This window comes from Myotis brandtii, unplaced genomic scaffold (genome assembly GCF_000412655.1).
Source record: "Myotis brandtii unplaced genomic scaffold, ASM41265v1 scaffold902, whole genome shotgun sequence".
Classification (NCBI taxonomy): Eukaryota; Metazoa; Chordata; class Mammalia; order Chiroptera; family Vespertilionidae; genus Myotis; species Myotis brandtii.
The window spans coordinates 4,306,834-4,319,589 of NW_005371709.1; the positions used below are offsets into that span (position 1 = coordinate 4,306,834).

General features: G+C 49.2%; 1 protein-coding gene across 1 annotated transcript in view; it reads left to right on the plus strand.

The window, feature by feature from the left end:
- Positions 1 to 11,920, plus strand: part of PDLIM1 (PDZ and LIM domain 1) — a 20,728-nt gene extending 8,808 nt beyond the window's left edge. Inside the window, exons 4-6 of the mRNA XM_014532726.1 lie at positions 7,557 to 7,708; positions 10,640 to 10,757; positions 11,397 to 11,920. Of these exons, the coding sequence (XP_014388212.1) occupies positions 7,557 to 7,708; positions 10,640 to 10,757; positions 11,397 to 11,583 (457 nt within the window). The 3' untranslated portion in view covers positions 11,584 to 11,920. The remainder of the gene's footprint in view (positions 1 to 7,556; positions 7,709 to 10,639; positions 10,758 to 11,396) is intronic.
- Positions 11,921 to 12,756: the final 836 nt, after the last annotated feature.

Here is a 12,756-nt window from a genome sequence, read left to right on the forward strand (position 1 = left end):
CGGCTGGCCCGTGCACGCCCCATCCAGAGGGGAACCACTCCTTGGCTCCAGCCTGTCCCCACATGCTGGCCTCGGAGCCTCATTTTTGCTGATTAGTTGCAATGGAATGGAAGTCTAAATGCCTCTTTTTATCTGAAATTTCCTGATCTTTAATGTTGGTGACAATCAAAGTTGTTGGAAAATATGTGTGGTCCAGACTTGTCTGATCTCTGAGGATTGAGTGGAATCCGCAGTTCTTGTGTTAGCTCTGAACCCATTTCGTTGTTCAGTATCTCCCCAATTCACCTTTAATAAGAATCTGCCCAGCTCTGAGGGTGATTAAATTGCAAGTCCATTGCTTCAAATGCCGGGTAGGAGACGTTAAGGCACAAGAGGTTCCAAGCGACTTCAGTGTTTGGAAAGGGCTGTGTGGGCCTCTTGAGGGCTCCTTGGCCGTATCACCCGTGTAGTTCCCCTTTCTCTGAAGAAGAGCCAGATGCTATTGGGCAACCGCTGCACGCAGGTCTCCCGTGCCCGGCACCGAAAGGCACTGCGAGTTCCTTTCCAGTTTCTTAGCGTCCAGCAGGGGGGACTTGGCTATGTGACTTTGGCTTTACCAGCTGTCCCTGCAGTCATTGCAGTAACCAAGGCAAAATGGCTACTGATGCTTCTTCCCCAGATTCTGATTCCTGCAGGGCCTGCTGGCTTGAGGTGATGATGTCCTTTGGGGTGACAGGGGGAGCTTTTGGGGTACCCGAAACAGAGAGCATGCTGGGCCGCCCAGGCTTTCCACGGGCACACACTGAAGGGCGGCTTTCTCTCCAGCAGCTCGGGGGGAGCTGAGTGGTGGAAACACCCTGGCCATGATTGCTCTTCTTTGCTGCCTTGGTGCTGGGGGAGGCTGAGAACGTGACCTTCTGTCACTGTCCCCAAGTGGAATGTTCCCTGTTCTGGAGTCAATAACCCAGGAAATGACACATCCTAATTGAAAGAGCTGCTATGCACGGGGAGGAATATGTGCCTGGGAGGTATTTTTAGTATGGCTCTGGCCGTTATTCCTTCATTAATGTCTCCTTTCTTCCTCTCTCATGCTCCCCGCCTGCTCCCTCCCTCAGTCTGAAACAATTAGGTCTGAGACTGTTCGGACACTGTGCAAGCCTTCCCTCCAGCCCCTGTCCCCTCCGGTTGAAGACTTGTTGGCTGCAGTGGCCTCTGAGCCTTTATCCAAAGTCACCTTTCAGATTTCCTCGCCAGAGGGGCCCAGGTCCCACTCCATCCCAGACTCTGAGGATGAATCCAGAAACTGGGAACACCAGGAGCTCACGGCCCAGAAACCGCCCGGACAGGCTGTGCTGCCTGCCTGTGGGGTCTCTGCTTACCGGCCTGTTGCTAGAGCGGCCCCTGTGCACCCCCAGCCAAGGAAGGCGCCCCTTGCTTTTCTCCCCAAGGCTAGCTTGGCATCTGAGGTCATCCCTGACCCCTTGGTGCTGACTCTGAGTTTCTTTGTCCCGTGCACTTCAAAGCGGCCTTGTGTGTGTGTGTGTGTGTGTGTGTGTGTGTGTGTGTGTTTGTGTCTGTCTTGTAGGATGTCCCAGGGCCATGTCCTCATCAGACAAGAACACAGACGGCATTGTCACTTCCCAATTTAACTGGGAAGGCAGACGCGGGGGACCCGCCAGTCCTCCCAGCACACGCGCAGCTGCGTGGGAGGGCCGCTGGATCTGTTCAGTTTAACAGTTATTTAGTAAGCGCCTCCTGTGCACCTGTGGGCGCAGGAAATACTGCTCTGTCCGGCATTTCACCTGCCGTCTGACCTCTTTGAACTGAGTTTAGGGGCTCTCGGGTCATTCTGTGATGATTTGGGGCCTAGATTTCATTATCTATGTCAGGGCTGGGGAACGTCCGGCCCGAGAAATCATTTGGTCTGGCCCTGCCAAGGCATGAGGGGTGAGTATATGAAATGTTTGACCAAATATAGCAGGCCAATTTTTAAGTCGGTAATTTTGTATGGCTCGAGAATGATGTTATAAATATCCAAATGGCCCTTGGCAGAAAAAAGGTTCCCCACCCTTGATCTATGTGATGGTGCTGGATACTTTCCTAAAGGTACAGGCTGTGTAGATAGCGGGGCCTGGGCTCCCGTTCTAGCTCTGCCTCTTACTAGCGGTGTGATCGCCGGCAAACCAGAAAGCTTCCAGGAGACTTCGTCCTCTTCCCATGGAGTGCGGGTCGTACTAACTATCCCCCGGTTACTGAGAGAACGAAGTGCGATGCGTGAGGAGCGCTCACGTTGGTGCCTGGCCCCTGGCAGGAGCTCAGTTACTACTGATTTCACTGCCCCTGAGGAACTCCGCGCCCTTCACTCGGGAGCACAGGGGCTTCCCCCAGAAGAGCAGAAGCATGTAGACGGGCGTCATGGAGAAGTCACGTTTCGCTGTGACTTACGATAAGCTTCTTTCTTTCCCAGCACCGCAGCTTAAGTTCAGCCAACCAGCTCGGCTAGTCACCGTCCTGTGTATCGGTGGCCCCTTCATCAAGTAATCGGTTGGGTTCCCATAACCAACACGACGGTCTCAAGATACTACTAGTTCCAAATTGTGTTTTCAGGCAACCCTGCCATATACTCACCAGGCGGATTTCTAAGCAGGTGCAGAGGAAATAATGAGATGCATTGTTCTATTCAGCTGATAGGCGGGATTATGTTAGGCCTGACTCACTCGGAGCTGGTCAGCTCCGTCAGGAGGCGGCTGTTGGCCCCTCCAGCTAAACTGCCCGCAGCCACAGAGACCGGGTGTTCCTCCGCCTTCTCCCGGGCCCATAATTACTCCTCTGGTTTCTTATTACAGGCCCAGCATCTAGGCCTTTGAAGACTAAAACTTAGGGCAGTGATGGCGAACCTATGACACGCGTGTCAGAGGTGACACGCGAACTCATTTTTTTGGTTGATTTTTCTTTGTTAAATGGCATTTAAATATATACAATAAATATCAAAAATATAAGTCTTTGTTTTACTATGATTGCAAATATCAAAAAATTTCTATGTGTGACACGGCACCAGAGTTAAGTTAGGGTTTTTCAAAATGCTGACACGCCGAGCTCAAAAGGTTCGCCATCACTGCCTTAAGGAGCATTCTGACCCGGCTCCCCTTCTAAACACGAATTGCACTTTTTGTGAACATTGGGTAACCAGGGTATCCCAGACATGAGGATTTATCCGAGTCAGTGTACCTTCTTTACCCGAACCTGCATGAAAATCAGGCATTAACATTTCCAATTAGCACTTTGGGGGATAGTTAGTATTATCTGCACATCATTTGGGGAAAGGATTCTTAAAATGAATTAAACTTTTTATTATTTTGGCGTAATTCACTTGCAGTTACAGGAGATAATAGCAAGGATCCCTGCACCCTTTACCCAGTTTCCCTCCATGGTAACGTCTTGAAAACTACAGCACAACAAAACTAGAATACGGACATGAATACGATCAAGACAGAACATGTCCATCACCTCAAGGATTCCTCAGGCTGCTCGTTCATAGCCACACCTGCTTCCCTCCTATCCCTGCACCCTCCCAACCACCCCCCCTTGGCAACTCACTAATCTGCTCTCCATTTCTATCGTTTTGTTAGCTCAAGAATGTTATTCTGATGGAATCATATAGTATGTAACTTTCAGGGATTGGCTTTTTATTACTCAGCATAATTCACTGGAGACTTGTTTCATTTCTTGAGATTTTAAAAAATAATTTAAATATATACATTTTTATTGATTTTAGAGAGAAAGGGAGAGGGAGAGATAGAGAAATACATACATCAATGATGAGAGAGAGTCATTGATTGATTGGCTGCCTCCTGCACACCCCTTACTAGGTATCAAGCCCACAACCCAGACATGTGCCCTTGACTGGAATAGAATTTGGGACCCTTCAGTCCGAAGGCTGACGCTGTATCTACTGAGCCCAACCAGCTAGGGCTCTTGAGATTTTTGAAATGTATCATTGGTTCCTTTTTTTCTGTTCTGAGGATTTATCTTTTTTTATTGTTTGGTTAAAAACACATAGCGTAACATACATCATCTAAACCATTTAAAAAACATGTTTTTATTAAGAGAGGAAGGGAGAGGGAGGTAAACATTGATCAGCTGCCTCTTGCGTGCCCCCTACTGGGGATTGAGCCTGAAACTCCAGGCACGTGCCCTGACTGGGAATCGAACTGGGGACCTCTTGGTTCATGGGTCAGTGTTCAACCACTGAGCAAACACGGGCTGGGCAGTATGGATATTTTATTGGACATTTTAATAACATTACCTTTTCCATGAACATGGATGCCTTTCCATTTACTTGTATTTTCGCAGTGCGGATCCAGCTCCCAGAGCCAGGCTGTTCCCTGTCCTCCTTGACATTCTGACCTTCACCCCAGCTGCTCCTGTGGCTGCAGCAGGCTGTGTGTCATGCAAGGCTGTAGGCTAGGCCTCTGAAATCTTCCTCTGGAAGCCAGCTCAGGGGAGTTTCTTCTTACATTCTAAATACCACTGGCATCCTAAAATGCCTGGCGGTGTCAGCCACCTCCACAGGCTGGGAGTGGCCTGTCCGTGATGTCCCTGGGGAGACAGGCCCTACGGTCAGGGCCTAAAGGAGCAGGAGAAAATATTAAACATTTAGGTAATTAATGCACCACATATGAGTCAGCACCAAATATGACTCAGGAAGAAACAAGGGCTAGGAAACACAGCTGTAATGTGTAGTTGCTCCGAAGAAGTTGAAATGATTAAACTTGTATGTTGCTACTACAATTGGAAGGATTGGGTTTAGAAGAATGTGGTGACTCTTGGCATCCCACCCCTACAAGTTTCCTTTCCTCCTGGTGACTCAGTCATGCATATGATATTTTTTGAAACCTTATCACTATGGAATTCTTTCCTTCAATGCTGTTACTATATATAAAAGTGACAGTACTTTTCCCCCCTGCATTTCTAATGTGTATTTTTGTCCTAGAATTATTTTTTAAGATATTGTGAAGTCATTTATGAATATCTCCTAGTCTGATGTCTAAGACTTAGACTTTGTGTCTTAGGATACTATTTCTGAATTAGCTGTATATCAATGCTTCAAATAAGGTAATGGATATTGGAAGTGCTTTATAAATTGTCAAGCGGTAGGAATATATTACCATTATTTGAGAAAAAATGTAAATTGTTTTCCCTTTTTTTAATCCTGGGAATGCTTTGCAGGACTGTTTGCTGGGAGAATATGTGATGACCTTGTGGTTTGGGTTCTGTCGTTTTTAGCGTTCCCTCGGCGGCTTCCAGACATAACAGCATACACCCAAGGAGGGGGAAAATTCTCCCTAAGCACATTCCATGGTCTGATCTTGATTTTAAAATAGTCCTACATGTAAGAGAAAAAAGATTCACCAAAAATAATATAATACATTTATTATAGGGCAAGCTCAGAACTCCAGACCCAAAGAAGGAGTGAGGCATAGAGCTCGAACCTCGGTGCTGATAGGTGGGCCAGAGGAAGACATGGCTCCTGGTTAAAGCTATTCTTCAAGGTGGCCCTTGGGAGGCTCCCACAGTTCCCTGCGGTGGGAGGGACAGGCAAAGGCAGGGACCATGGCAGCCAGCAGGAGTGACCAGCTGATGAGTCTTTCTTCTTGAATCCTGACCTTGGGTGGCATCAGCAAAGCATGTGTCATTGCTTGAGGGCTTCGTCCTCTATCGTGAGAGCCTGATTGTAGTCAAAGGGGTAATCTGGGGTTCCACTGGAGCAGGTGACGCCGCTTCCAGCCGGACATGAGCATCCAGTGCCCCAGGAGGCTGACGGATAAGGGAGGGAGGGGGGCGGTAACGGGGAGAATGGCCCAGGAAACATATACCTCCGTTTTCTTTTTAAAATGGAATGTGAAATAACTACTCCATGGGTAGGAAATGAGTGAGTAGAACATAATCACTGTAATTCATTTGCATGTGTAACCATGGCCTCAGCCCTAAGGACAAGGTGGTTAGATTCGCTGAGAAACGGTTGGCAGCCACGGCCTGCGTCTGCCTGCATCCTTACCTGGGAGACAGCCTGGTGGGCTGGATGGCGTGTGGTTCGTTACTCACAAACTACAGCTGCTCACAAACTTGCCGCGTGGATAGATTGCACCACCTTCTGGTATTTGCTCCTGGCTCCCTGGGCACACTGTCCCTCTACCCTCGGAGTTGGCAGCTTCTGAAAAAGCATCTGTGGCTGAGCGGCAGGAGGTGATCTGTTTAGAGAGGAAAGCAGAGCCACGTCTTTCAGGGCCTTTCTACGTTGTAGTGAACATTTACTCCACAGGAGATGCGTTTGATTAAATTTGTATTTTGTTACTAAAACTACATATGTGGTCCTAAGTCGGATGAGAACACTTAAGCCACATCTCAACAGTCTGATTCCTGTGTTTAAAATACCACTGTGACCCAGAGCTGGTGTGGCGCAGTGGTTGAGTGTCGACCTATGAACCAGGAGGTCACGGTTCGATTCCCCGTCAGGGCACGGGTCTGGGTTGCGGCCTTGATCCCCAGTAACGGGCGTGTAGGAGGTAGCCAATCGATGATTCTCTCTCATCATTGATGTTTCTATCTCCCTCTCCCTTACTCTCCGAATTCAATTTTTAAAAAATTATTTAAAATACCACTGTGGCCTCTGGTTGAACACAAGACGAGGGACAAGTTGCAAGGTGGATCCATTGTGCTGCTGTGCGGTGGTGTGGCTTGGGCATGCGGTGGGGGTGGGGTGGGGGTGCTGGGAGGCCTGGGATCAGGACAGATGTCAGGTTAAGGGGACTGAGTCTCCCCCCTCTTCTAACTCAGAGGCTCCTCCCTGGAACATGGGCCCTGGGGGAAGGAGCCCCCAACCCCGCCTGTCTCATCCTGTCTGGGGAACCCAGGGAGGCCGGGAAGGTGCGGGAGGCAAGGCTGGCTTGCTCAGTCCCTGGGTCTGCTCTGAGGCCTCTGCCCCCTCCTTGCAGCAGAACAGAACTTGACAGTTTACAAAAGCCCTGGGGTTTTTCATCCTCAGGGCCAACCCTGTGGGCGGGGCAGGGCAGATGCTGTTGTCCTGTGTTGTGGGCGAGGAGACCAGAGCCCCTTGCACGAGAAGTATGAGGGTTCAGAGAGGCAGCAGCAGGCTGCTGTCCTTAGGAGTCCGGGCACTGCGATTTCTGCTGGTGAGGGAACACGTGGCCTGTGCTCAGGGACCCGCTGGGGTTTCAGTGGTCAGGTCGCGGTTGACTTTTTCCCGTTGCTAAATTTTCTCTTGGCATAATGTTGTTTATGTAATTTAGAAAGAAGCAAAACATTCCCATTCCATGGGATTAGGCCAACATGTAATTGAGTGACTAAAACTCTTTTGAAAAATAGCTCCTGACGGCATTGAAGCAGCAGCCAGCTCTGGCTCCGGGCACCTCGCAGTATCGGCAGGAGACCTTCTTCCATCAGCATGGGGCCCACCCACCCTTTGGTTCAGGGGTGTCCTCCCTTGGAAGGGGGTGCCTGGGGAGCTTTTTTTAACTTCTGACATGTCTTAATGAATTTCCAAACATTCTTTACAGCTTAGAGCATTCTCAGTCTCCAAGTGGACTCGTCATCGACAAAGAATCCGAAGTTTACAAGATGCTTCAGGAGAAACAGGAGTTAAATGAGCCCCCGAAACAGTCCACTTCATTCCTGGTGTTGCAGGAGATCCTGGAATCGGAGGAGAAAGGTAATCAGCTCTGCGGGTGGCCAGCGGCTCTTGTTCAAGGCCCAGGGCGAGGGCCAGTCATCCAGTCATTGTGCAAACAAAGGTGACTGCAGGGTGCCCCCCACCCCACTGTGGAGAGAGCACAGTGTGCTTTGCAAGGTGTGACTTTTAAGATCCTAAAAGCTGGGAGAGGAGAGGAGAAGTGAGGAGAGAGAGAGAGAGAGAGAGAGAGAGAGAGAGAGAGAGAGAATATGAATGAGCTCCCACCACACCTAGCCCAGCTGTTTCCTGTCACAGGAGCATTAGGAGTCAGCATTAGGAGGCTGTCTGCTGCATTGGGAACCCCTGATGAGGGCTCCTGTCATTCAAGAAGGCTCTGGTTGGTAAAGCAGCACTGCAAGGTAGACAGGACTTGCACCTGGGACCCGCCCTTGACCCGCTGTGAGACCTCTAAGCCCTTGTTTCCGCACGAAGGAAACAGCACGTGGTCAGGTGCCAGGTGCAGTCACCGAGGTCCCCACGCGTGTGCAGCAGGATTTGGTGATAACTCCAAAGACTTGCAATGGGCCTTCTCATTTTGAAGTGTACAGTTCAGAGGCATTAAGTACATTCATACTGTGCTGCAGTCACCCTCATTCATCACAGAACTCTTCATCTTGCAGAACTGAAACTCTGCCCATGAAACACTAACTCCCCCAGTCCCTGGAAACCACCGTTCTGCTTTCTGTTTCCATGACTGTCTCAGGGGTTTCCTATGAATGGAATCAAACCATATTTGTCCTTCTGTGACTGGCTTATTTCACTCAGCATAACGTCCTCAAGGTTCATTCATGTTGTAGCTTGTGTTAGAAGGACCTTTCTTTTCTTTTCATTATTATTACTAGTAGCCCTGCGCACGAATGCTTGCGCCAGTAGGTCGCTGCTGCCCTCCTGTAGCTCTCTGCCCGCTGCCCCGCCCTCCTGTAGTTCCCCCTCCCCCCCTCAGAGCTTGCTGCCCTGCCCCCTCCTGTAGCTCTCCACAGCCTGCTTGTGCCTCGCTGGCCCACCTTCCTGCTGACCCATGATCTGGTCGTGATGCACTTGGTGTTACGCCTCAGGGCGTAAGAGCTAATTAGCATATTCCTCTCTTAGTATATAGGATTCTTTTAAAAAAAAACATATTTTTGTTGATTTCAGAGAGGAAGGGAAAGGGAGAAAGAGATAGAAACAGCACGCCCCCTACTGGGGATGGAGCCCACAACCCGGGCCTGTGCCCTGACCGGGAATTGAACTGTAACCTCCTGGTTCATAGGTTGATGCTCCAACACTGAGCCAGGCCAGCTGGGCCAGAAGGTCCTTTCTTTTTAAGGCTGAACAGTATGATACATATATACCATTTCTTGTTACCCACTTATTTGTCTATTAAAGGAGGCTTTCAACGAGAGAAAATTTGTAAGGAGACGTCATGGGTTGAGAAAACACAGTGAAATCACAGAGGTTCTGAGATAAGAAACCTGGACTGGCTCATTAAATATCGAGGTTCATAATGGCTGATGCCCGGGGTTCCAGGAGAATCCTCAGATGGTCTGGAGTCAGATCGTGGAGGTCACCAGGTGCTATGTTAAGGACCAGGAATTGGATTATATTAGACCATGGGGAGCCATGCTAAGCAGTGAGATGGATAAAAAGAAAGCTGTGCTTTATTCAACTCATTTTCATTTTTTTATCCAGAAAGCTTTGATATTCAAGGTTCCCTGAAAGAATGAAAATTTGGAAATGTTGGTAGTTGCCCAGAGTGCTAAGGGAGCTGGTATTTTTACTGTAAGTTGGTTGAGAGGGCGGTAAAATGAACTTTGCGTTTGCAGTGTTGGCTGAATAAGAGAGAGAAGAAAATCCCATCAGCAGGTGGCGCTGCAGAGCCGAACAAGCTGCAGCCGGGATGGGTTTATCCAGCTGCTCCAGCTTGTGCCCAGTTTTGGATTGACTTCTTATTGCACAAAGGGAGGTGGACGCTCCGCCTAGTAGGAGGCTCTGGTGCCCCTCCCTCCTCCTCTCCTCTAGCTTCTTGAGTTAAAGCATGTTGGACTAAGGTAGAGACCATCCTGCATTCGTCATGACATTTCACCTTTCATTCCCAGGTACTTACTGAGCCTCTGTTATTTGCTAAGCCCTACGCTAGGCTCTGTGGAATATTGACAAATATGTAAAACAGCGTTCTAGTGTTCTATTAGTTTGCAATCTGGACAGAGGCGTGCATATAGCCAGTGAGCATAACAATACAACTAGGGCACATCACAGTAGAGAAATAAGTGATATGGAAACACAGCCAGCCAAATATATAGCAATAATGGTAACATTGGGAGCTTACTGTTACTAATAGCTGCCGTGGCGTGGAGCTCTGAAGACGCAATGAACTGGGCTGTGGCCCGGTCAGCACCCGGCAATGGGTGGTTTAGGTGCATGGAGCTGACTTCAGGAAGCTGCTTGCTGTGCTCGGTAGCAGGCGATTTTCCTCCGGCTGCTTGTTGAGCGATGCTGTAGTGTTTGTTCTGGTGAACTGGATTTTTTCACCCTCTAAATACAGTCTTTTGATGATCAGATAATATTTCCATTGATGTATTCTTTCTAAGGCATTTTTAAGTACCCTTATCATTGTTTGCATGTATTTAATCAGAATGTAATGTGTGTTTTGTGGGCCGACCACGTGCCAGGTACTGTGGGAGGGCTTTATGTGCATTTTAAAATCTTTTTGTGACACCGTGAAGGGAAAACAAACGAAAAAAAGAAATCTGTTTTATAGAAAAGGAAACTGGGAACCAGAGAAATTAAGTAACTCACCCAGGATCGCAGTCAGGTCTGACTCCATTGCCCATGGCCTTGCTGGGACGCACATATAAATGGCTCTGAAAGAGCTGAGGGATGCTTATGCAATCCTGCTCTTCCCGACCAACCCACGTGTGTTCCTCATTTTAGGGGATCCCAACAAGCCCTCGGGATTCAGAAGTGTTAAAGCTCCGGTCACCAAAGTGGCTGCATCGATTGGAAATGCCCAGAAGTTGCCCATGTGTGACAAATGCGGCACCGGCATCGTGTGAGTATCTGCCTTCCCAGGGCATTGGGGGCCCTACACGTTGAGTAAACCATGACAGTGAGGAGAGTGCTGAATGTTGCACATGCTGGGTGTGATGGGAAGAAAAGAAACCCCACCTGGAATACGGAGCAGAGCGGCCAGGTAGGTTCTGTGCCCCGGAGCCAGGTGCTGATTTCCTCAGCAGAGAACCCTTAGGGTACGAACATATAAAACCAGAAGAAGCCCTGGCTGGTTTGGCTCAGTGGATAGAGCGTTGGCCTGCAGACCGAAGGGTCCCAGGTTCAGTTCTGGTCAAGGGCACATGCCCAGATTGCAGGCTTGATCTCCAGGAGGGGGCGTGCAGGCAGCAGCTGATCAATGATCATCTTTCATCATTGATGTTTCTATCTCTCTCTCTCCCTCTCTCGTCTAATCTGAAATCAATAAAAATATATTTAAAAACAAAACAAAAACAGAAGAAGTGGGGCCACGCTATTGACCTGGGAGAGACTTCTGGAAGGTTTCAAGAGTAAAGTCTCTGGACCCCAGGAATGGGAGGCCTGCTCTGTCTTTTATGGGCCTTTTGGGGGAGCCCCTGGCCCTGGTGCCACCATCCTGTGCTTGTCACTAACGGGGCCGCTTCCTCCCTGCCTCCCGCAGCGGCGTGTTCGTGAAGCTGCGGGACCACCACCGCCACCCTGAGTGTTACGTGTGCACCGACTGTGGCACAAACCTGAAGCAGAAGGGCCATTTCTTTGTGGAAGATCAAATCTACTGTGAAAAGCATGCCCGAGAGCGGGTCACCCCACCGGAAGGCTACGACGTGGTCACTGTGTTCCCCAAGTGAGCCAGCAGATCTGCACCGAACACTATTCTCCCACTAGCCCTGTCGCGCCTCGTCCCTGCCCCGCCCTCTCCTCTCTCGGAGGTCCCTGCTCCCTGTGGTTTGATCCCTGCACATAAACGTGGCGTCCCCGCCTGTGCTAACTGGCTCCCACTGCCCTGTGATGCTGCCTTTATAGTACATGGAAGAGCGTTTTGTTCCGTGTCCCCTGCCAGCATCCTCTCTTCACCTCAGTTCGTCTCTGCTGCACACGGACAGCAGCCCAATCAGAAGCAAACCGAATTGACTGTGTCTGCCGTTGGTTTTGTTTTTACTCAATAAATGTATGGACTCTAAGGCAGTATGGTGTCCTTTCTCGCTTGATCAAGCTTTGACTGGGAGCACTCTTCTTCCATTTCTCGGTTTAGGTAACATCAGTAGTCTTTCAGGATTAAGCCCCAGCACCCCTCCTTTAGACGGGCTTCTCTGATGCCCACCAGGCCTAGGATGCCGCTCGGCCGTGCCCCGTACCCAGGGCGCTCCTCTCTGGCACACATCACACGGGACACTAACCACTCGTCTCCTGAAAGGCATGAAGCCCCCTAAGAGCTGACCCTCGGTCTTTTTCAGCTTTGACTGTTCAGTGCTGAGCAGGGAGATTGTCCACAAATGTTTGGTGAATTACCCATGAAGGAATGCTCCGTCACTGTTCAATAGAAATGGAATACAAGCCACGAATGTAATTTAAACTTTCTAGTAGTCACATTGGGAAAAAAGGTAAAATTAATTTTGATAATATGTCTTTTAGTGCTATATACCCAAAGTAGTATCATTTCAGCATGTGCCACTAGCTGCTGTACTGGACAACATCGCCTTAACCTTCAGCAAAGACATCTGAGATACACGTTTCTCAGGCCAACGGATAGCTCTGAAGAGAGACAGTGAGAGAGTGATAAAATTTTTCAAAATCTATATAAGCTGTTTAAAATCTGCTCGCCTGCCCAGCTGGTGTGGCTCAGTGGTTGAATGTCAACCTATGAACCAGGAGGTCATAGTTTGATTCCTGGTCAGGGCACATGCCCCAGTTGCAGGCTCAATCCCCAGTGTGGGGCGTGCAGGAGGCAACCAATCAATGATTCTCCCTCATCATGGTTGTTTCTATCTCTCTCTCCCTGTACCTTCCTTTCTGAAATCAAT